General features: G+C 43.7%; 1 protein-coding gene across 1 annotated transcript in view; it reads left to right on the forward strand.

The window, feature by feature from the left end:
* The window catches only part of tbc1d2b (TBC1 domain family, member 2B), an 89,882-nt gene that overhangs the window by 33,498 nt on the left and 33,865 nt on the right, over window positions 1-22,519 (forward strand). The window contains exons 3-6 of the mRNA XM_055662718.1: window positions 10,589-10,757; window positions 13,272-13,435; window positions 18,735-18,952; window positions 19,977-20,360. Coding sequence (XP_055518693.1) covers window positions 10,589-10,757; window positions 13,272-13,435; window positions 18,735-18,952; window positions 19,977-20,360 — 935 coding nt within the window. The remainder of the gene's footprint in view (window positions 1-10,588; window positions 10,758-13,271; window positions 13,436-18,734; window positions 18,953-19,976; window positions 20,361-22,519) is intronic.

Consider the following 22,519-nt stretch of genomic DNA (forward strand, 5'->3'; position numbering starts at 1 on the left):
GTATATGGATTGAGCTCAGAGGAGGTCTTTGAAGCAGAAACTATAATAATATTTAAAAGACATTTGGCCAGGTACATGGATAGGAAAGGTTTGGGGGGATATGGGCCAAATGTGAATAAATGGGAGAAGCTTAGATTGGGCATCTTGTTGGCAGGTGCGACTAGTATAGATGGGGCACCTTGGTTGGCATGGGGAAGTTGGGTGAAAGGGCCTGTATCTGTGCTGCACAAGGCTAATGGATCCAAAATTGGCTTGGTGATAGGAGGCAAAAGGTACTGATTGAAAGATTTTTTCCAGATTAGAAGCATATGGCCTTGTTTGTGATGTTAGCAGCTTAGATGCCATCGTAGGAGATGTGGGTTTGGGGAGCATGGCACAGGAGTAGCAGAAGGAATTGGAATTTGAATGACCTTGGTCAGTAATTGGTCCCCTACATTTCTGTGCATTGAGAACTAGGGTAAAGGGCCTGTCCCACTTGGGCGTAATTTGTTAATAATTTACGCGTCACGACACGTGCGTTATGCCGCGCGGGTGGTGACATAGGCAGTGACGCGCGGTCGCGCATGGCGCCCCAGGAGTTTGGTATGTACAAAATCTTTGCGCACCATTTGCATGACGTGCAAATGACGCCCAAGTGGGACAGGCCCTTAAGACATCAGAATAAGGAATCGCCCATCGCAGATGGAGATATGGAGGATTTTATCACTCGGACATTTGTGAATCAAATTCTTTCCATATCCACAGAAGATGGATACTGACATACATTTAACCTGCAAGAGAATTGTGGGTTATGGATACAGGGTTTTGGCCCACCATGTACGTGCCATCTTTTTACCTAATTACATATCGTATTAGCCTGCATTAGGACTGTATCCTTACATGCCTTGCCTATTTATATCTGTATCTAAATGCCGCTTAAACATTGGTGTCTGTCTAAATACCTCGTAAACAATACCTCTTATTACACCACACCAACCACATTTTTTTTAAAATCCCCTCAAATTTTCTTTGAAACTACTTCCTCTCTCAACTTAAACCACATTTCTTTGCCTTTCTCAAGAGAGGGGCTGAGGACCAGAGTTAATGTGCAGGTAATTGCAGCCTGTGAGATGGGGTACAAAATGCCTGAAAAATTGGCCTTTTCCTTTCTTATATGCTCCTCCTTAAATATAACTAATATAATAACTGCCTTGAGGTAGCTCTATAGTTACACAAATATAAATAATGGCATTCACTTGTTTCAGTAGCAACCCTTTGTATAATCTGAAGTGGCATCAGTTAACATTTAGTTATGAATGTTCTGTCTCTTTGTAATGCATGGGGAAACATGTACTTTGCAAAGTGGTTTATAGCCTTACACAAGAACCATTGTCATTTAAAATTACTCTTTGGACCGGGCAGATTTTGTTGGAATAAATGCATTGTGTTTGGAATGATCAAGGTAATGAACCAACCAGGTACTTTGTAATTTGTTCTTTGCTTGTGCTAATAATAATGATGAAGGAATAATCTTAGGAGGGGTCCCGACCCGAAACATCACCCATCCCTGTTCACCAGAGATGTTGCCTGACCGGCTGAGTTACTCCAGCATTTTGTATATTTCTTTGTAAAACAGCATCTGCAATTCTTTGTATCCACAGACACTAATTAATTGTTACTTGTTATGCAACAGTGGTGGCGTATAGTCACCTAGAATTTTAATAATGTGGTGATCTCAGAGGACATTAACCCACTGGCCAGTAATGTATTTAGTGACCACCTCTGGTACAGCGCACTGTAGGTTAATATTGCTGTAAACTGCAGCCTTGGATTGAATATTACAGTGCAAATCTCAGTCCAAACTAGAACGGTCTGAAAAAGGGCCCTGACCCAAACCAACACCTATCCATGATCTCCAGAGATGCTGCCTGACCCGCTGAGTTACTCCAGCAATTTGTCTCCCAAACTAAAACCATTCTATTTAACCCGAAACGTCACCCATTCCTTCTCTCCAGGTAAAGCTAATGGGTTGATTGAAGGGTTTCAAGGTCAGTTTATTGTCAGGTTTACCAATTAAGGCACAGTGAAGGTTACACAGAAAAGCTGGAGAAACTCAGCGGGTGCAGCAGCATCTATGGAGCGAAGGAAATAGGCAACGTTTCGGGCCGAAACCCTTCTTCAGACTGATCAGGGGTGGGGGTGGGTGGGGACAAGAAAGGGAAAAGGAGGAGTAGCCGGAAGGCTGGAGGGTGGGAGGAGACAGCAGGGGAGCTGAGGAAGGGGAGGAGACAGCAAGGACTAACAGAATTGAGAGAAGTCGATGTTCATGCCCCCGGGGTGCAGACTCCCCAAACGGAATATGAGGTGCTGTTCCTCCAATTTCCGGTGCTGCTCGCTGTGGCCATGGAGGAGACCCAGGACAGAGAGGTCGGAGACGGAGTGGGAGGGGGAGTTGAAGTGCTGAGCCACCGGGAGGTCAGCTAGGTTATTGCGGACCGAGCGGAGGTGTTCGGCGAAACGATCGCCCAACCTCCGCTTGGTCTCACCGATATAGATCTGCTGACATCAGATAACCTTCGATTCTCCAGCATCTGCAGTTCCCTCTTTAACATAAGGCACAGTGAAATTGATTCTCAGTGTAAGACCTGAGTAATGAGGAAGAGTTTGGAGCCACACAAGTTTTCCAGCTTGTGAAGTTGGTGGTTAGTTGAGAAGTGAACTTGAAGTGAGTGAACGGAAACGTCTTCCAAATGTAAGTGCCACTAGTACTGAACATGAGGCAGACTTGGATGAAATGAGAGTTGTTGTGGTTTAAGATAAGGAACACTTTAATTTTTAGGTGACTTGGTTATGATAAGTTGAATGCCTCATTTTCCAAGTATTTTGTGAACTAGCACTTTTACCATACAAATAATTTGCATTTATTTTTGTAACTACTGATTTAAATTTATTTATTTTTTTAAATTTATTAGAAGTACCTACAATACAGTGGTACCTTTTTACAGGTTCCCAAAAATATGTTTACATATTGCATTCTCTGTACAACTTCCTTCTTTTTTTTTTAAAGAGAAAAGTAAGAAAGAGATAGTAAAGACTTTCCTCTAGTCTAGGTGTGTGTGAATAAAAAGAGGGAATAGAGATAGTGAAGAAAAGAAATAAGTAAGAAAGGGAAGCAGGAGGGAGGTTATCCAATCACCACAAGGAGATGATTTTTTATACTCTTGATCATCTTTCACCCATACCTGAAACTTTTAATTTTTACGATACTGTTGCACCACATGAATCCAAGAAATCAATAAATGGAGACCAACTCGTTAAGAATTGGTCTTGTTTGTCTATTAGGAGGAGTCTCATTTCTTCCAAGTGTGCTGTGTCCAACATATTACTGATCCACATTTTAAATGTTGGTATAGTAGCATTTTTCCAAAATTTAAGTATGTTTTTTTGCTATTATTAACCCATAATTAAAAAATGAATTTTGGGGTATGTTTAATTTGTTCCCGTCTCCCATTACTCCAAATATAATCATTTCAGTGTTTAAGAGGGAACTGCAGATGCTGGAGAAGGAGAACTTCTTCAAGGTGGGCAAACGTTGCCCATTTCCTTCGCTCCATAGATGCTGCTGCACCCGCTGAGTTTCTCCAGCTTTTTTGTGTAATCATTTCAGTATTAGGTTCCATTTTTATCTTAAATAGATTTGTGAATATATCAAATATGTCACACCAAAATTTATGAAGTTTTGTGCAAGAAACAAAAGAGTGTGTGATATTGGCATTTTGAGAAAGACATTTATCACAGATGGGAGAGATATTTGGATAGAATTTATTCAACCTCATTTTTGAATAATATAATCTACGTAATATTTTAAATTGATTAAATTGTGTCTAGCATTAATCGAACATTTATGTGTATATATATCAAATACTTTTCCCATGTTTCTTTAGAAATTTTTATCATTAATTATTTTTTCCCGTCTTCTCTAATTGCCTCTGTTGATGGTGATTCTCTGTTTAAAATACTATTATATAGATATGATATTAATTTTTGTGAGTCCGCCTTGATATTCATTGCTTCTTCCAGTGGATCTAAGATTATACTTTGAAATCTTGGTATATATTTCTTCATAAAGTCACATATCTGTAGATATTTAAAATATTGGTTGTTATTCAGTTTAAATTTAAATTTCAATTGGTGAAATGATAATACATTTCCCATTTCATACATGTCACCTACCTTTTTAATTCCCAATCTTTCCCATTGTCTATATGTTTTATCGATAAGAGATGGTTTAATCACTATTGGTTTTAGCACTGATAGGTTTCTTAATTTTAAGGTTAATTTTATTTGTTTCCAGATTCGTATTATATTATGTTTTTAATGTTTTGGTATATATATTGGTATGGATTGAAATAAATATTATAACTAACACTGTTACCATACAATAATTTGCATTTATTTTTGTAACTTCTGATTTTAATTGATGTTTAGAATGAGTTTGTCTTATTTTCCTTTTGCATTGTTGAAAAGATGGTGATGTGATTGAGTGACAAGGAAATAAATGGTGTGAACGAGCAGTGAAAGAGATATTGGGGTAAAGGTGGTTAGTCCCACTGGTATTTGGCCTGATGAAGCCCGGTTAGAAAAGGCTAAGTTCCCGTGAAGGAAGTACCTCGCCTCCACTTACCCCGCTCCTACCTCTTGTTCCCATCTACGTTCCTAGTCATTTGGCGCTGCACAGGACAGCACGGTGGAAATGCAGGCAATGCAGCTGTCTTACTGCTCTGACAATCTGGATTTGTTTCTGACACTCAGTGCTGTCTGTGTGGAGGTTACACTTTCTTTCAATGCGTGGGTATTCCCCGGAAAAAAAGGATGGGTGACATTGTGGGTTGGGACCCTTCTTCAGCCAATTTCCGCAAGACGGTTGTGTTACTCCAGCATTTTGTGACTATCTCTGACTGTAACCTCAACTCGGTGTACCCATAGTAACCTTTCATTCCTTGGATTATTAAGTATCGAACTACCTCGACTTAAAAAATATTTAAACATCTGTTTCCGCCATGCTTGAACGACCCCTTATTTTTAGAACAGTTCCATATCCTTCCTATCTGGGCCTTGCATTGAGATGTTGACCAAGGCATGGAACAGATTGGTTGCAGATGTTTGCTAGACTAAGAGAACACCTCTAGGTGCTTGGTGTTCAAGAAGGAACTGCAGATGCTGGAAGATCGAAGGTACACAAAAATGCTGGAGAAACTCAGCGGGTGCAGCAGCATCTATGGAGCGAAGGAAATAGGCGACGTTTCGGGCCGAAACCCTTCTTCAGACTGATGGGGGATGGGGGGGAGAAGGAAGGAAAAAGGGAGGAGGAGGAGCCCAAGGGTGGGGGGATGGGAGGAGACAGCTCGAGGGTTAAGGAAGGGGAGGAGGCAGCAAGGGCTAGCAAAATTGGGAGAATTCAACGTTCATGCCATCCGGACGCAAGCAACCCAGGCGGAATATGAGGTGCTGTTCCTCCAATTTCCGGTGTTGCTCACTCTGGCAATGGAGGAGACCCAGGACAGAGAGGTCGGATTGGGAATGGGAGGGGGAGTTGAAGTGCTGAGCCACCGGGAGTTCAGGTAGGTTATAGCGGACTGAGCGGAGGTGTTCGGCGAAACGATCGCCCAACCTCGCTTAGTCTCCCCGATATAAATCAGCTGACGTCTAGAGCGGCGGATGCAGTAGATGAGGGTGGAGGAGATACAGGTGAACCTTTTTCGCACCTGGAACAGGTGTTGCATTTCTTGCGGTTGCAACGGAAAGTGCCCGGGGAGGGGGTGGTACGGGAGGGAAGGGAAGAATTGACAAGGGAGTTGCGGAGGGAGCGGTCTTTGCAGAAGGCAGACATAGGGGGAGATGGGAAGATGTGGCGAGTGGTGGGGTCACGTTGGAGGTGGCGGAAATGGCGGAGGATTATGTGTTGTATTTGCCGGCTGGTGGGGTGAAAGGTGAGGACTAGGGGGACTCTGCCCTTGTTGCGAGTGCGGGGATGGGGAGAGAGAGCAGTGTTGCGGGGTATGGATGAGACCCTGGTGCGAGCCTCATCTATGGTGGCGGAGGGGAATCCCCATTCCCTGAAGAACGAGGACATTTCCGATGCCCTGGTGTGGAACGTCTCATCCTGGGAACAGATGCGGCGTAGGCGGAGGAATTGGGAGTAGGGGATGGGGTCTTTACAGGGGGCAGGGTGGGAAGACGTGTAGTCCAGATAGCCATGTGAGTCAGTTGGTTTGTAGTGTATGTCGGTCAGAAGTCTGTCCCCTGCGATGGAGATGGTGAGGTCAAGGAATGGTAGGGAAGTGCCGGAAATGGTCCAGGTGTATTGGAGTGCCGGATGGAAGTTGGTGGTGAAGTGGATGATGTCAGTCAGTTGTGTGTGGGTGCAGGAGGTGGCCCCAAAGCAGTCGTCAATGTAACGGAGGTAGAGGTCAGGGATGGGGCCCTGGTACGTATTGAACAAGGATTGTTCAACGTACCCGACAAAGAGGCAGCGTAGCTGGGGCCCATGCGTGTGCCCATAGCTACGCCTTGTGTTTGGAGGAAATGGGAGGAGTCAAACGGAAAGTTTTTTGAGGGTGAGGACCAACTCCGCTAGGTGGAGGAGAGTGTCAGTAGCTGGGTATAGGTTGCTCCTCTGGTCGAGGAAGAACCGGAGGGCTTTGAGGCCATCCTGGTGGGGGATGGAGGTGTAGAGTGACTGGACATCCATGGTGAAGATGAGGGGGTGAGGGCCTAGAGAGTGGAATGCGCGGAGGCGGCGGAGAGTGTCTGAGGTGTCTAGAACATAGGTGGGAAGGGATTTGACCAAGGGGGATAGTATGGAGTCAAGGTATGTGGAGATGAGTTCGGTGGGGCACGAACAAGCAGAGACAATGGGTCTGCCGGGAGAGCCGGGTTTGTGGATTTTGGGGAGAAGGTAAAAACGGGCCGTGCGGGGCTGGGGAACGATGAGGTTGGAAGCTTGGTCGGGCAGGGCGTGGGAATTGATGAAGTCGGTGATGGTGCTAGATATGGTGGCCTGGTGCTCGTCAGTGGGGTCATGGTCCAAGGGTAAGTAGGAGGAGGTGTCCGAGAGTTGGCGCGTGGCCACAGCTTTGTAGAGATCGACGCGCCAGACTACCACGGCACCTCCCTTGTCGGCTGGTTTGATAACCCAATCTGGGTTTTTGCGGAGTGATTCAATGGCAGTGCGTTCAGAGGGGGAGAGATTGGAGTGAGACAGGGGAGTGGAGAAGTTGAGGCGGTTGACGTCGCGGCGGCAGTTCTGGATAAAGAGTTCCAGAGCCGGGACGTTACGAGAGGGGTTCCACGAGGAGGGAGTGCGCTGGAGACGGGGGAAAAGGGGTCATCATTGGGGGGGGCGAGGACTCCTTCCCATGGAAGTGCGCTGTGAGGCGGAGGCGACGGTAGAAGCGCTCCAAGTCATGGTGGGCGCGGAACTCATTGAGATGGGGACGGAGGGGGACAAAGGTAAGACCTCTGCTGAGTTCGTTGTGGGGGAGGGGGAGGTCGGGGGGGATGGTGAAAACCCGGCAGGGATGGGAGTTGGGGCCAGAGGAAGGCAGGTGGGTGGACTGGGGGCGGGGCAATGTGTAGGAGGGGGGGGGGGGGGTGTTTGGAGGGGTGGTGGGTGATCAGGGGGTGGGGGGGTGAGAGGGCTGTAATGTGGGTGGGGAAGAGGTGCTTTATTGTTGTTACACAACATTTGCAAATGTATTAACACCTTGGCCAGGGTGTATTGAATTGTAATTCTCAGTCAAGATCACTTTGTTTCCTGGAATAGCATTTGTGCTTCTGTTACAGCTGCTGGCTTCTCATTAGACATGTTTATGTGCAATTCTGCTTTAAATTCTCAGGAGAAGTTAATAAAATGCAAAATTTAAAATGATGGCCCAGGCATCCAGTCGGTACTTCCCGCCGGTGGACACGGGAGCAGAGTTCCCAGTGGACACAGGTGGACACAGGAGCAAGGTTTGAGCAACCACCTGCAAGAGTTTAATTTAGATTAGAGATACAGTGTGAAAACAGGTCCTTTGGCCCACCGAGTCAGTGCCGACCTGCAATCCCCGCACATTAACGCTATCCTACACACACTAGGGACAGCTTTTATCGTTATACCTATCCAATTAACCTACCATCCTGGACGTCTTTGGAGTGTGGGAGGAAACCAAAGATCTTGGAGAAAACCCACACAGGTCACTGGGAGAACGTACAAACTCCATACAGACAACACCCATAGTCAGGATCGAACCCGGGTCTCTGGCGCTGTGAGGCAGCAAGTCTGCTGCGCCACCGTACATGGTTTGATGGGATCAAGGGATGGATTATTAGGGTCGTGGAATGAAGGGGAGTTGGATTAGACTGGGCAGTAGTTGGTGTGAGGGGTGTTTGTAATACTGGGATTAGATGGAGTTAGAATGGGCAGTAATAGTGGCGCAGCTGTAGAGTTGCTGCCTTACAGCCCCAGAGACCTGGGTTCATTCTGCTCTTTGTGTGGAGTTTGTATGTTCTTCCTATGACTGCGTGAGTTTTTGCCGGTTGCTCCGGTTTCCTCCCACATTCCAAAGATGGGCAGGTTGGTAGGTGAATTGGCTTCTGTAAATTCTCCCTCGTGTAGGATAGAACTAGTGTACAGGGTGATTGTTGATCAGTGTGTTCCCAGGGACTGTTTCCATGTGGTATCACTCAAATACACTCAGGAAGCATTTAACATTGAAATCGCAATTTTTTTTAATGGTACAATAAAAACAGAAATACTCAGCAGGTCGGGGCTTTATCAGTGGTGAGAAAAACCGTTGTTTAGTGCTGAAATGTTATAAATTAAAGGAAACGATAATCTAGTTATGCTGTTTGTGGGTTTGGGACCAGTGAAAATGAGTTGAATTATTTCATATATCATAACAGTTATGACAAATATTTTTTGACCTGAAACATTGACTCTGTTTCTCTTCCCATAGATGCAGCCCATCTTACTGAGCATTTCCATCATTCTCTGTTTCTATACCAGCGAATGCAGATTTTTTGATTTTTCAGCTGGTATGCTTAATGAAATAATGCATTTAAAAAAGTTAGAACCAACCCAACTTGTGAATGTTGCAACGATCTGCTTTACAGCAGCATCTAGTTGCAAATAACACTGTTAATGTTAAAAGTTGCAGCCTCCAACCACAATGTTCACAAATTGAGCTGTGGTCAGCCTTTAAAGGGGTTATATACATCATTAAAGATGGGTTAAGGAGGTATGTGTGATGTGGCAGTACTCGAAGGAAGGTTTTGGAAATAATCCTCCCTAGTGCAATTCCTAAGGCAAACCTTGATCAGGAGGCCTTGTTGCCATGGCGCTCCTGTGGAGCGGAGCGAAGGGCTGACTAGGCCTTGAGGCAGGGCTTGATGTTTCACTCCTGGATTCCCCCAGGCAACTTATGCCATGGAAGGCCTTTCTGTTTCTCAATGACCTCGTTGATTGTTGGTCCACCAGCCAAAACAGTCATGGGAGCGATCTCCCCTCTGGACTTTGGAATAAAAATACATTGCTCAGGCTCCCTGCCTCTACTCTTGTTGAGTTTGTTACCATGGAGGAGTTTTCCAGCGGGGAGCTCCACAACTAAATAGAAATGAGGCATCGTACCATCACGTTCATCAGACGGTGATGGGAGGGACTGAAGGTGGGGTGTTAGGAGATGGAGCAGGTGCTGCGGACAGGGTGGGATAGAACTAGTGTACAGGTAATGGTTAGTGGACGTGGTGGGCTGAAGGGCCTGTTCCCATGCTGTATCTCTAAACTAAACTATTCTTGGGAATGTGTACCAAGCCCAAATCATTGGAAGCTAATTTGGAAGTATGGAAGATTTCTGGCTATAGGGTGATTTTCTTTGTAGTGGTAGAATAAAATACTACGCTGCGCTTTATCCCAGCTCTTTTAAAATATTTACGTATCTGCCTCTGCTTACAGTAAAATAAGGGTTTTTGGAGTTTAAAGAAAATTGCAGGAACTCAACGAGTCAGGCAACATCTGTGGCAGAAAATGGACAGACAGACGCTGTTTTGGGTCGGAGTGAAGAGCTTCGAGTGAAGATGCAGGCTGACCTGCTGAGTGCTTTATACTCAAGGTTCTAGCATCTCCAGTCTCTAGTGTCTCCAAGAGTATTTAGAGATCTGCATTTGAAGTATTGTGATAAAGACACTGGTTAAATGTAAAGTAGTCTTGTCGGATGAGAAGAGGAAATTAACAGTTGCTTTGATAATCTGATATGAGGCTACATTGTTCATTCCACAGAAAGCTGCTGATCATTTTATTGCTAATGATTTAGATCTAATTTTACTAGGATAACAAATCTTCAAATAGAAAGCAGATTACTTTGACAAGATGCAGATTGTGTTTTTTATTCAGACTAGCAATGCGTTTATGAACTAGATCTTATTTAATGCGTTACCACTATGTTATCTCTGCCGTCATGTTTTCCACTGTACTCAGAATGTAGGTTAACCACCAGCCTGCTTTTGCTGAAGTATGTGAAGGGATGTTAGCACAGTTACAGACAATAATAAGATTTCATATTAATTCCAGATGCTCCCTTTCCTCCGCAAATGCCGGATATTGCTGAGAGTGCAAGAAGAGTATTGGAAGAAGAGGTTGCCCCGGAGACCCTGGTGGGTGAGCGAGCAGCAAACTATCCATCTCCAATAAACCCCACGACCATTAACTTCTCCTTGAAGCACTTGGGCACAGAGATCAGGTGAGGCAACCTTACCCAAGTCATAAAGACACAAAAACCTGGAGTAACTCAGCGGGACAGGCAGCATCTCTGGAGAGAAGGAATGGGTGATGTTTCAGGTCTAATCCCTTCTTCATACTGATATAAAGAAATGAGTGTGATTGTGAATGCTCACCAGCTGCCATATATCCAGAAGGCATTCTGAAGAAGAGTTTCGGCCCGAAACGTTGCCTATTTCCTTCGTTCCATAGATGCTGCCGCACCCGCTGTGTTTCTCCAGCATTTTTGTCAACCAGAAGGCATACATTTGAAAATCAATAAAATTCTGCAAAAAATTTAAATTATTAAATTTCTTCTCAGTACAATTAATCATACAGTGACACCCTGAAGATTTTGGAAACCACCAGTCTATTTAAGCTTGTAAGATATCTTAGATTGAAATATGTGAAGTCCCTGGCATGCATAAAGAGTTTAGAAAATAATTTGGGATCAAAAACTAATTTAAATCAGATCCAGACAGTGTACTTCCTTGCAGCCTTTAAAATGGTTCAAGGACACAATTTAATGCCTTCCCAAACTAAAAAAAAATCTAAAGGCATGGTAATAAAAAGCTGTTTTCCATCATGAAAGCACAGTAAATTAACTAATGCAGCACCACTTGCTTTGAAGTTGATGAGCCAAGCTTGTCATGTCTGAAGAAGGATCTCGACCCGAAATGTCACAAATTCCTTTTCTCCAGAGATGCTGTCTGACCGGCTGAGTTACTCCAGCTTTTGGTGTCTATCTTCTTGTTATGAAATGTGCTCACCAACCACTGCCAATATCAAAATATCATTAATATTTTGTTGTAAAATCTTTCCATTGAAATCTAGTTCTATGAACAAACTTCTGAAAACAACTTTCATTTGTATCATGCTGTTCGGTAGCTCCAAATTACTTCACAGCTAGCAAATTACTGTTGCGTAAATGAGTGAGGGTTAGCTTTAGGGCGGTCCAATGTCCGCAATGTGGCAGAGGTGAATTAGACAGCAACCAAGCTAATGGAAGGGCCGTTCAGAAGCCTGATAGCAGAGGGGAAGAAGCTGTTCTTGAGTATGGAGGTGTGCTTTTGCAAGCTTTTATTTCTTCTGTCCAACGGGAGCAGGTAGAAGGAATGGGACAAATCTTTGATTATGTTGGCTGATTTTCCGAGGCAGTGTGAAGTGTAGATGGAGTCAATAGTGGGAAGTCTGGTCTGTATGATGGAATGGGCTACATCTACACCATTTTGTGATTTCTTGCAGCAGCATTTCACCAGAGGAAAGTCCCATGAAATGCATTTGAAATGAACAATATGTTAATCTGTTGATATCAGTCAGTTTGGCCAAGGAATAAATCTGTCTAGGACACCAGGAGGATATTCATCTTTCTGGGAAAAGTGAGCAGAGGGCTTGGGGTAGCATAGTGGCACAATGGTCGAGTTGTTGACGTGTAGCGCCAAAAACCCGGGTTCAATCCTGACGACGGGTGCTGTCTGTGTGGAGTTTGTACGTTCTCTCTGTGACCACATGTGTTTTATCTGGTTGCTTTGGTTTCCCCCCCACACTCCAAAGATTGGTCAGGTTTGTAGGTTAATTGGCTTCGGTAAGTTGTAAAATTGTCCCTAGTGTGTGGGATAATGTTAGTGTAGTTAGGGGTTGATTGCTGGTCGGCATGGACTCAGCAGGCCAAGGGGCCTGTTTCTGTGCTGTATCTCTAAAGCCTAAAGTCTTAAACGTTCACATGCCTGAGGATGGAAATTTTGGCAAGTCATTTGAAATGTACCTGTAAAGATTTAGTGTTGTAGTAAAAAGGCCCTCATTTCACACATTCCATTGCTTTGCCATTTTGTATCCCTCGGAGAAAAGAGAATCCTTAAATGCAGACATTGTTGGAAGTACTCAGCAAGCCAGGCAGCATCTGTGGAGGGAGAAACCATGTGTTTCAGATCAAAGACCTTTCTTAAGAATTTTCATTCACACGATTTTCATTCTAAAACAGTAAAGGGCCTGTCCCACATGAGATTTTTTTTGGTGACATGTATGGTCATGTATGATGACGCCTGTATGGTCGTGAGTACTCGCCCAAAGAATCGTACCTTTTTCTGGTCGCCACTGAATTTTGAACATGTTGAAAATTTTCGGCAATGTGCTGCGACTACGTGCCGGCAAGTCGCCGATAAAATCGCGTAAGTGGGTCAGGCCCTTAACACTCTTGCTCATTCCTTAAAAAGTTTGATTTTCCTGAAAATGAACCACTGGGCAAGCAATTGATCACCTGCTCAATAAAATTAAATGTTTTGTCTTGTGAAGCATATTGGAGCATTTTCATGGCACGAGATATCTGGAGGTTATGTTTAGTTTAGTTTTGTGTTACGTGTACCGAGGTACAGAGAAAAGCTGTTTTGTTGCATGCTAACCAGAAACAGAAAGCTTTTCACTGTTGTATGTTGGGCATGATTCCTGTACCAGGCTGGGTAATTTGGGTCATACTCCTGCAATTCTGAATCCATTGCAGAAACTCAATGTCAAATCTGAAACCAGGAAAAGGTAACACCGAAAATCGGAAAAGTATGTTCTACACGGACGATTGGGTGCTGCTGGATCCAACCCTGAAAGAGTTGGAAGAGGCTGTAGGGCAGGACGAAAAGAGGAAAAAAGAGCCTGCTGAATCAAGTAGAGGTTTGTCATTTGAAATCAAATTCATTCAAAAATAAGGGATTAGTGCACAACTGATATATACCTTAAAAACTATAGATGGTTTTGTTATAACGTGTGTTTCCTGAATGCAAATTGCATCGTCAAAAGGCTTTTAGCACTTTGGCCTTCATCAGTCAGAGTATTGAGTATGGAATGTGTTCAAGCAGGAACTGCTGATGCTGGAAGATCGAAGGTACACAAAAATGCTGGAGAAACTCAGCGGGCGCAGCAGCATCTATGGAGCGAAGGAAATAGGCGACGTTTCGGCCCAAAACGTGGCCTATTTCCTTCGCTCCATAGATGCTGCTGCACCCGCTGAGTTTCTCCAGCATTTTTGTGTACCTTATTGAGAATGGAAGTTGGGAGGTCATGTTACAGTTGTATAAGACATTGGTGAGACTGCATTTAGAGTATTGTGTTCAGTTCTGGGCACCATGTTATAGGGAAGATAGTGTCAAGCTTGAAAGCGTTCAGAAAAGATTTACGAGGATGTTGCCAGGACTAGAGGGTGTGAGCTTTAAGGAGAGGTTGAGTAGGCTGGGTCTCTATTCCATGGAGTGTAGGAGAATGAAGGGTGATCTTAGAGGTGTACAAAATCATGAAAGGAATATATTGGGTAGATGCACAGAGTCTCTTGCCCAGAGTTGAAGAATCTATGATCAGAGGACATAGATTCAAGATGAAGAGGAAAAGATTTAATAGGAATCCGAGGGGTAACTTTTTGTTGCCAGGACTAGAGGGGCTTGTTGGCAGAATTCCTTTCCCTCCCAACTATCCCACTGCTTTAGATAGGCACAAAATGCGGAGTCTCCAGAGATGCTGCCTGTCCCCCTGAGTTAGTCCAGCAATTTGTGTCTATTTTTGTCTGTAAACCTGCACCTGCAGTTCCTTTCTACATATCCCACTTAGGTAAAATGATAAATACTTCAGCTGTTACAAAGCCCGTTTCTATGCCAAGAGTTTCCGTCTTCCTTTTGTGAGAAAAATGTCCTTGTGAACAAGTGACATTGAGGTGATATTTCTGAGTATTCGGAGTAATTTAAATATTGGCTTTATTAAATAATATCAAATGCATTTTCTTTCATCTGTCAAGGAAATGATGAACAGATGTAATTATAAAGAGACATCTGCAATATATCTCAAGCTCAGCTTTAGCTTATTTTCTATCTGGATTCAGTAGCTGTTCAAATCAAAACTGTCATGTATTGCATTGTTAATGCAAATATAATTACAAATTGGAAAAAATAGTGAAATGTATTACATAAAATATCAAGGGAATTTGTGGCAAGACAATTTCAGAATTTGCATTCATCAGCTCTTCAGCCCACAATGTGTGTGTCCAACCTGTCTCCTGATCCACATCCCTACATCCCTTGCATATCCATGTGCATCTCTAACAGCCTCTTAAACACCACTATCGTGTATGTCTCCGCCACCATTCCAGGCAACAGGTTTCAAACGCCCACTTTTGTTTTATTAAAAGAAAACTTGTAAAGCACATCCACTTTAAATTTTGGCTTTCTCACTTAAAGTTATGTTCTCTCTTCTTTGACATTTTAATAATAATAATAATAATAAATTTTATTTATGGGCGCCTTTCAAGAGTCTCAAGGACACCTTACAAAAATTTAGCAGGTAGAGGAAAAACATGTAAGGGGAATGAAATAAATAGTAGTACACAAAGTAAAGACAGAATTCAATACAAAACACAATATGAGGCAATTCAAGCACAGATGAAAAGGGAGGGGGACGTGGGGCTAAGGATAGGCAGAGGTGAAGAGATGGGTCTTGAGGCGGGACTGGGAGATGGTGAGGGGCACGGAATTGCGGATCAGTTGGGGGAGGGAGTTCCAGAGCCTGGGAGCTGCCCTGGAGAAGGCTCTGTCTCCAAAACTGCAGAGGTTGGACTTGTGGATGGAGAGGAGACCGGCTGATGTGGATCTGAGGGACCGTGAGGGTTGGTAGGGGGAGAGGAGGTCAGTGAGATATGGGGGGGGGGGGGGATGGTGGAGGGCTTTGTAGGTGAGGATCAGGATTTTGTAGTTGATCCGGTGGGAGATGGGAAGCCAGTGAAGTTGTTTGAGGACTGGAGTGATGTGATGCCAGGATTTGATGTGGGTGATGAGTCGGGCGGCTGCGTTCTGGACCAGTTGTAGTGGGTTGATGTAGGTGGAGCTGATGCCAAGGAGAAGTGAGTTGCAGTAGTCCAGTCGGGAGGAGATGAAGGCATGGATGAGTCTTTCAGCAGCGGGGGGTGTGAGAGAGGGTCTGAGTTTGGCAATGTTGCGGAGATGAAAGAAGGAGGTTTTAATGACATGGCGGATGTGAGGCTCAAGGGAGAGGGTGGAATCAAAGATCACGGCAAGGTTGCGGGCCTGGGGAGATGGGGAGACAGTGGTGCCGTCGATGGTGAGAGTGGGGTTATTGATTTTGCTGAGTGTGGCTTTGGAGCCTATGAGGAGGAATTCTGTCTTATCGCTGTTGAGTTTGAGGAAATTATGTTGCATCCAGGTTTTTATAGCTGACAAACAGGAGTTGATATGGGAGAGGGGGGGGTTGTGGGGGTATTTGTTGCCGAGGTAGATCTGGGTGTCATCAGCGTAACAGTGGAAGTCCAGGTTGAAGTGGCGGAGTATCTGACCAAGGGGGAGGATGTAGATGATGAAGAGGAGGGGGCCGAGTACGGAGCCTTGGGGAACGCCTTGAGTGACTGTGGCTGTGGCAGAGGTGTGGTTGTGGAGAGAGATGAAGTGGGATCTGTTGGAAAGGTAGGAACGGAGCCAGCTGAGTGCAGAGCCTTCAATGCCGAGGTCTTTGAGTCTGGTGAACAGGATGTTATGGTTCACTGTATCGAAGGCTGCGCTCAGGTCGAGGAGGATGAGGATGTTGAGGGAACCAGTGTCAGCAGAGGTGAGGAGGTCGTTGAGGACTTTGAGGAGAGCAGTTTCTGTGCTATGGAGGGGGCGAAAGCCAGATTGGAGGGGTTTAAGTAGGTTATACGCAAGGAGGTGGGAATGAAGTTGCGACGCAACGATACGCTCCTGGGAAAGTGATTCTGACTGTCTACCCTATCTATGCCTCTCATTTTATATAAACAATAGAGAAAAGGTGCAGGAGTGGACCATTCAGCCCTTCATGCCAGCACCGCCATTCACTGTGATCACGGCTGATCATCCACAATCAGCACCCCTTTCCTGCCTTCTCCCCATATCCCTTGACTCTGCTATCTTTAAGAGCTCTATCTAACTCTCTCTTGAAAGCATCCAGAGAACCGGCCTCCACCGCCTTCTGAGGCAGAGAATTCCACAGACTCACAACTCTCTGGGTGAAAAAGTTTTTCCTCATCTCTGTTGTAAATGGTCTTATTCTTAAACTGTGGGAACATGTTTCCTGCCGTGTCCAATCCCTTAATAATCTTATGTTTCAATAAGATTCCCTCTTATCCTTCTAAATTCCAGTGAATACAAGCCCAGTCGCTCCATTCTATCAACATATGACAGTCCCGCCATCCCGGGAATTTACCTCTCAGGTCCCTGATGCTCCAAGGAAAACTATCTGAGTTTGTTTATCCTTTCCATAGCAAACACCTTCTAAACCAGGTAGCATGTTGGTAAATCTCTTCTGCACCCTCTCCAAAGCTTCTGCATCCTTTGTATAATGGAGAGAATAACCCAGAACTGCACACAATATACTCCAAATACAGTTGCAGAGTCCTATAAAGCTACAAAATGACTTCCTGACTTGTACTCCAATGCCTCAATTGTTGAACAAATTAATTAACTGATATAGAGACTAGCATTCTCAATTTATCTTGAGTTTCAGAAGTGGCAAATCACATAGTAGACCATCAGGAGGAATTTAATTAATCACGAATTTAATATCAAAGTAAATCAAACTGTAGTTTTTTAGTGTATCCGTTTGCCTTTTGTTTTTCTTACACCAAGATCTAATGAAAGCGTTAACCTAAAACATAGCAAATGTATGCACTGATCGGCATGGGCAAGCCTGGGATCACTGACTCTCGCTGTGCTTCTTCAGCAGTGTGCGCACAATCTGGCTGGCAGGAGTTTAGTTGTACGATACATTTCCCTCAAGCTTCAATGGATTAATTTTATACTTTGGCACACGTTGCCACATCCAGCACTACTTTTCACGTGCCCTCCAGCTGTTTAATTTAGGTTCCCTTGTAGAGGCTTACAAGATGTTATGTTTTCTCAGAGAGAAATAAAAATGGACAGGTACTTCAATAGCAGAGCTTGGATATCAAAGGGATGGCTAAAGCTTTCACCAGAGCACTAGAGCTGGAAAAAAACAGAGAAAGTTGATTCCAGCCATCATTTAGGAGAGAGTTAGGAAAGTACAACATGATAAGAACCTGGTACACAAAAAAGCTGGAGAAACTCAGCGGGTGCAGCAGCATCTATGGAGCGAAGGAAATAGGCAACGGTTCGGGCCGAAACCCTTCTTCAGGGAGTCTGAAGAAGGGTTTTGACCCGAAACTTTGCCTATTTCCTTCGCTCCATAGATGCTGCTGCACCCGCTGAGTTTCTCCAGCTTTTTTCTGTACCTGCGATTTTCCAGCATCTGCAGTTCCTTCTTAAACATGATAAGAACCTACAAGGTTAAGAGTCTGAAGAAAGGTTTTGACCCGAAACGTTGCCTATTTCCTTCACTCCATAGATGTTGCCTCACCCACTGAGTTTCTCCAGCATTTTTGTCTACCTTCGATTTTCCAGCATCTGCAGTTCCTTCTTGAACAGGTTATGGGCACTACTGCATAGGATGTGGATATGACTGGTTTTCCAAAAAGGTTACACAGACATGACAGACTAAATGGCCTTGAATGCAAATTTCAATTAATTGACACATGTGCAACAAAATATCCTTGTAATTTGTTGCATCCTACAAATTATAGTGAATTGCAAGTGGAATTCTAATTTTGCTGATTGTTTTATAGCTGCATTTATTTAACAATAGTGTCAGTTAAATCAATTTGTCAATTCACATGGAGCTTAAATGAAGGTTTGAGGCTTGGATTGCTATTCAAGTGACAACAATTGAGAATCCACGAGGGAACTCGTGGAGTTTAAGGAAAATAAAGTGAAACTCTACATTTTATAAAATTATTTCTGTGTTTTCAACACCAAAACTGTTTTAGGAAAGTAATCTAAAAGTAAAAAATTGGTAAACATATTAAACATAGTTTTGTGCTATTAAACCCTTATTAAGTTTAAGTGGCAGTTGTTTCAGTAACATTTGGATACATTTGTATTTGCTGTAGGATCAGCATTTGCTTTTGATTTTGCAAAAGCATCACAAAGAGCTAAACGGCCATTCTTGAGGGATATAATCGGAACATCAAGGTCACGAAATAACGGCGAGTCATCTCCTGTAGAGTGTGTCATTACTAATGGAAAGCCTTCAACAGAGATTCAGTTGAGAATTCAAGCTCAACAAGAGGAATTGAACAAAGTGAAAGAAGACTTGAGCAGTCAAAAGGTAAGGTCATAAAGAAGAATGGTCCCGACTCGAAACATCACCTATCCATGTTCTCCACAGATGCTGCCTGACCCACTGAGCTATTCCTGGACTGCATATGTTTTTTGTGTAAACTAGCATCTGCAGTTTCTTGTGTCTACGTCTTAAGGAAGATGCAGTTTATTGGTGTAAGGGTTGTAAAGTTGTACAGCATGAAAACAGGCTCTTAGATTCAACTTATCCAAGCCTAAAGATAGACACAAAATGCTACTGTAACTCAGTGGGTCAGGCAGCATCTCTGGAGAAAAGGTATAGGTGATGTTTTTGGTCGAGACCTTTCTTCAGACTGAAGTACACATTTACTTCTGCTTCTTGATGTGTTTGCAAACTGATAATCAGCCGGATAATAATTATCCCTCAGCCAACATATTACCTGTCATTATTTCATTCTGTTTGGGGGAGCTTGATATAAAGAAATTAGCTCCTGTATTCCTTCCCTCTGTTATCAGAGACTACATTTTCAAAGCCATTGACTCTAAATAACTCTGAGGCATCCTGATGTAACAAACGAAATTGCACAATTAGTCAATGTGCGAATAAACTTTACAGGATCAAATACAACTGGCACTGCTGGTGAGGGACATCTCAAACCTCCGGAGACTTTGTGCCCCACCCAAGGTTTCCGTGCGGTTTCCGGAGGTTTTTGTCAGTCTCCCTACCTGCTTCCACTACCTGCAACCTCCGGCAACCACCTGCAACCTCCGGGAACTGCACGGAAACCTTGGGTGGGGCGCAAAGTCTCCAGAGGTTTCCATTCGGGTTTCCTAAGTGGGACAGGGGCATAAGATTTGCTCCATCCACCTAGTGGTCATTCTGTGAAACAACAAGTAACAACAACAGTCTGCTATAACCAAAATCTATTATAAAGAGGTCCGTTAAAATGAGGGTTTACTATATTTATTTATTAATGTTGCATAAAATAGAAGCATGGACTTTAAGAACAAAGGTGCAGGTTATATAATAAATTTGTCTCGTTTGTTTACAGGAGCTGGTCCGCCTGTTACAGCAGTCATTGAAATGTTCCCAACAGGAAAAGTACTCTCTGAATACTGCGTGTGGATCTGTGGATCACAGCATGGCACAGCGTCTGCATCAGAAAGACCAACAAATACAAGCCCTGAACAAGCAGCTGGACCACGTTAACCAGCAGAAAGATCACATGGAGCAAGAAGTGAAAGCATTTCAAGATAAACTTACTGGGACGAGGGACCAGCTTAACATGTTCAGAGAAACCATCCAAGCCAAAGATGAAGTGATTGTGAAGTTATCGAGGCAGCTCAATGAATGTGAGAACAATCTCTCGCCCCAAGGAGTGTCGCCAGGTGGACCCTCAGTGAACAAGGAACTGCAGGAGTTGAACAGGCTGAAGGTATTGATTTAATTCAGACACTTGTACTTTAGTGAGCTATACCAGACTGGATGATGTATCATGTCCACAATGAAGAAGGGTCTCGACGCGAAACGTCACCCTTCTTTCCCTCCAGAGATGCTGCCGGTCCAGCTGAGTTACTGCAACATTATGTGTCTACATTCGATTTAAACCAGCATTTGCAGTTCTTTCCTACACATATCATGCCCACAATCCATGCATCTCAAAACCTATTACTTTCCCTGTATAAATCCCAAAATACTGTCCTAGAGATCAGCATTGTTCACATGGAGCTTACAGCACAGTAATAAGATCATAAGGAATAGAAGTAAATTAGGCCATTCGGCCCATCAAGTCTACTCCTCCAATCATGGCTGATTTATCTCTCCCTCCTAACCCCATTCTCCTGCCTTCTCCCCAAAACCTCTGACACCCATACTAATCAATAATCTATCTATCTTGTCTAATACTCCATTTAGATCATTGCCAGGTCCACATGAAGATCATTGAACATGAAGTGACCTAAATCTGCATCTCTTCATAGTTACAGCTTGACTTACTGAACATTTTCTGTGTTGTTTTTGTACTTCACATTTCTAGCATTTGACGTTGTTTTTCTTTTATGCTTTTGCCAGTGTTGATGCTCCAAGCAAACCTTTCCCCATCTAACTTCCATCAATATATCCTTCTACTCCTACCCTCACATAACTTGTTTGTTGTTACCTTTCTGCCTCAATCATTTCATGTGAGAGCCAGGTTTACCACCTCGCCACTCCCCAGGATTCCTGCAAATTTCTAATTGGGTTCATTTGGCACAAATATAATTGACTTGAAACTGCCGCCTCATTTTAGGCCTAATTAGGGATGGGTGATAAATGCTGGCACTTGCCGTAACATTCATATCCTATAATTGAATAACAAAATACCTTCCTGCATTCATGGCTCCTCATCTTTGTTGCCTTTCCTAGTAGAAACATCTGTGTATCTACACAACAGAATATTCAGTCTAAAGAAGGGTCTCGACCCAAAACGTCACCTATTCCTTTTGTCCCGCTGTTACTCCAGCATTTTGTGTCTATCTTCGGTGTAAACTAGCATCTGCAGTTCCCTCCTACACATAACATTTCGCAATCTTCTCTTCTAAGAAAATGGTTTCCAGCAATTCAGCGGTTTCTTCTAGATGACCTTTGCAGTTTGGTTGTAGTGCTCACAAACCACTTTATTCCCCCTCTATCCTTCTGTAATATGTGGAAAATTTGCAGACGAACCAAAAGGAAAGATCCATAGACATAGGTAAAGGTAAATATTAAGGGATCTTGTTAACAGATTATAAATTGGAGATCTGGTCCAAAAAGGCTATTAGAATATAATTTTTATAGCGTGAAGGCAAAAATATGAAAGGGAATTTTGTTCCAGCTGTACAAACCCTATGTTGGAGTTCTGGACAGCACACTGTTGTGTGGGAAGGAACTGCAGATGCTGGTTGCATTTCTTCAATGTCATCTTGTTGAGCCTCAATGCCTGTAACTCTTTTTCACCTAGACAACAAGTAACAATAGCCTGTCTCCTTTATCATTACATATTTGCATATCTTTCATTCATTTGTTCTATATCCCTCATTATCACTGGCTATATCTCTTGTGTGGGAAGGAACTACAGATGCTGGTTTAAACCAAAGATAAACACAAAATGCAGGAGTAACTCAGCGGGATGGGCAGCATCTCTGGGGAGAAGGAATGAGTGACATTTCGGGACGAGACCCTTCTTCAGACTGAATATTTAGACCAAAGAAGGGTCTCGACCCGAAATGTCACCCATTCCTTCTGTCCAGAGATGCTGCCTGTCCTGTTGAGTTACTCCAGCACTTTGTGTTTATCTTCTATATCTCTCTTTTCCTTTTTCTCTTTTCCTTGTACCTTCTTCCCGATGGCAGTGGTGAAATGAATGTGTGGCCAGGATGGTGTGGGTCTCTGATGATGCTGGCTGCCTTTTTGAGGCAGCGACTACGATAAATCCCTTCGATGGTGGGGAGGTCAGAGCCGGTGATGGACTGGGCAGTGTTCACAACTTCTTGCAGTCTTTTCTGCTCCTGGATGTACAAGTGACCGAACTAGGCCATGATGCAACCAGTCAATATGCTCTCTACTGTGTACACCTGT

The sequence above is a fragment of the Leucoraja erinacea genome, chromosome 36, assembly GCF_028641065.1.
Source record: "Leucoraja erinacea ecotype New England chromosome 36, Leri_hhj_1, whole genome shotgun sequence".
Taxonomy (NCBI): Eukaryota; Metazoa; Chordata; class Chondrichthyes; order Rajiformes; family Rajidae; genus Leucoraja; species Leucoraja erinaceus.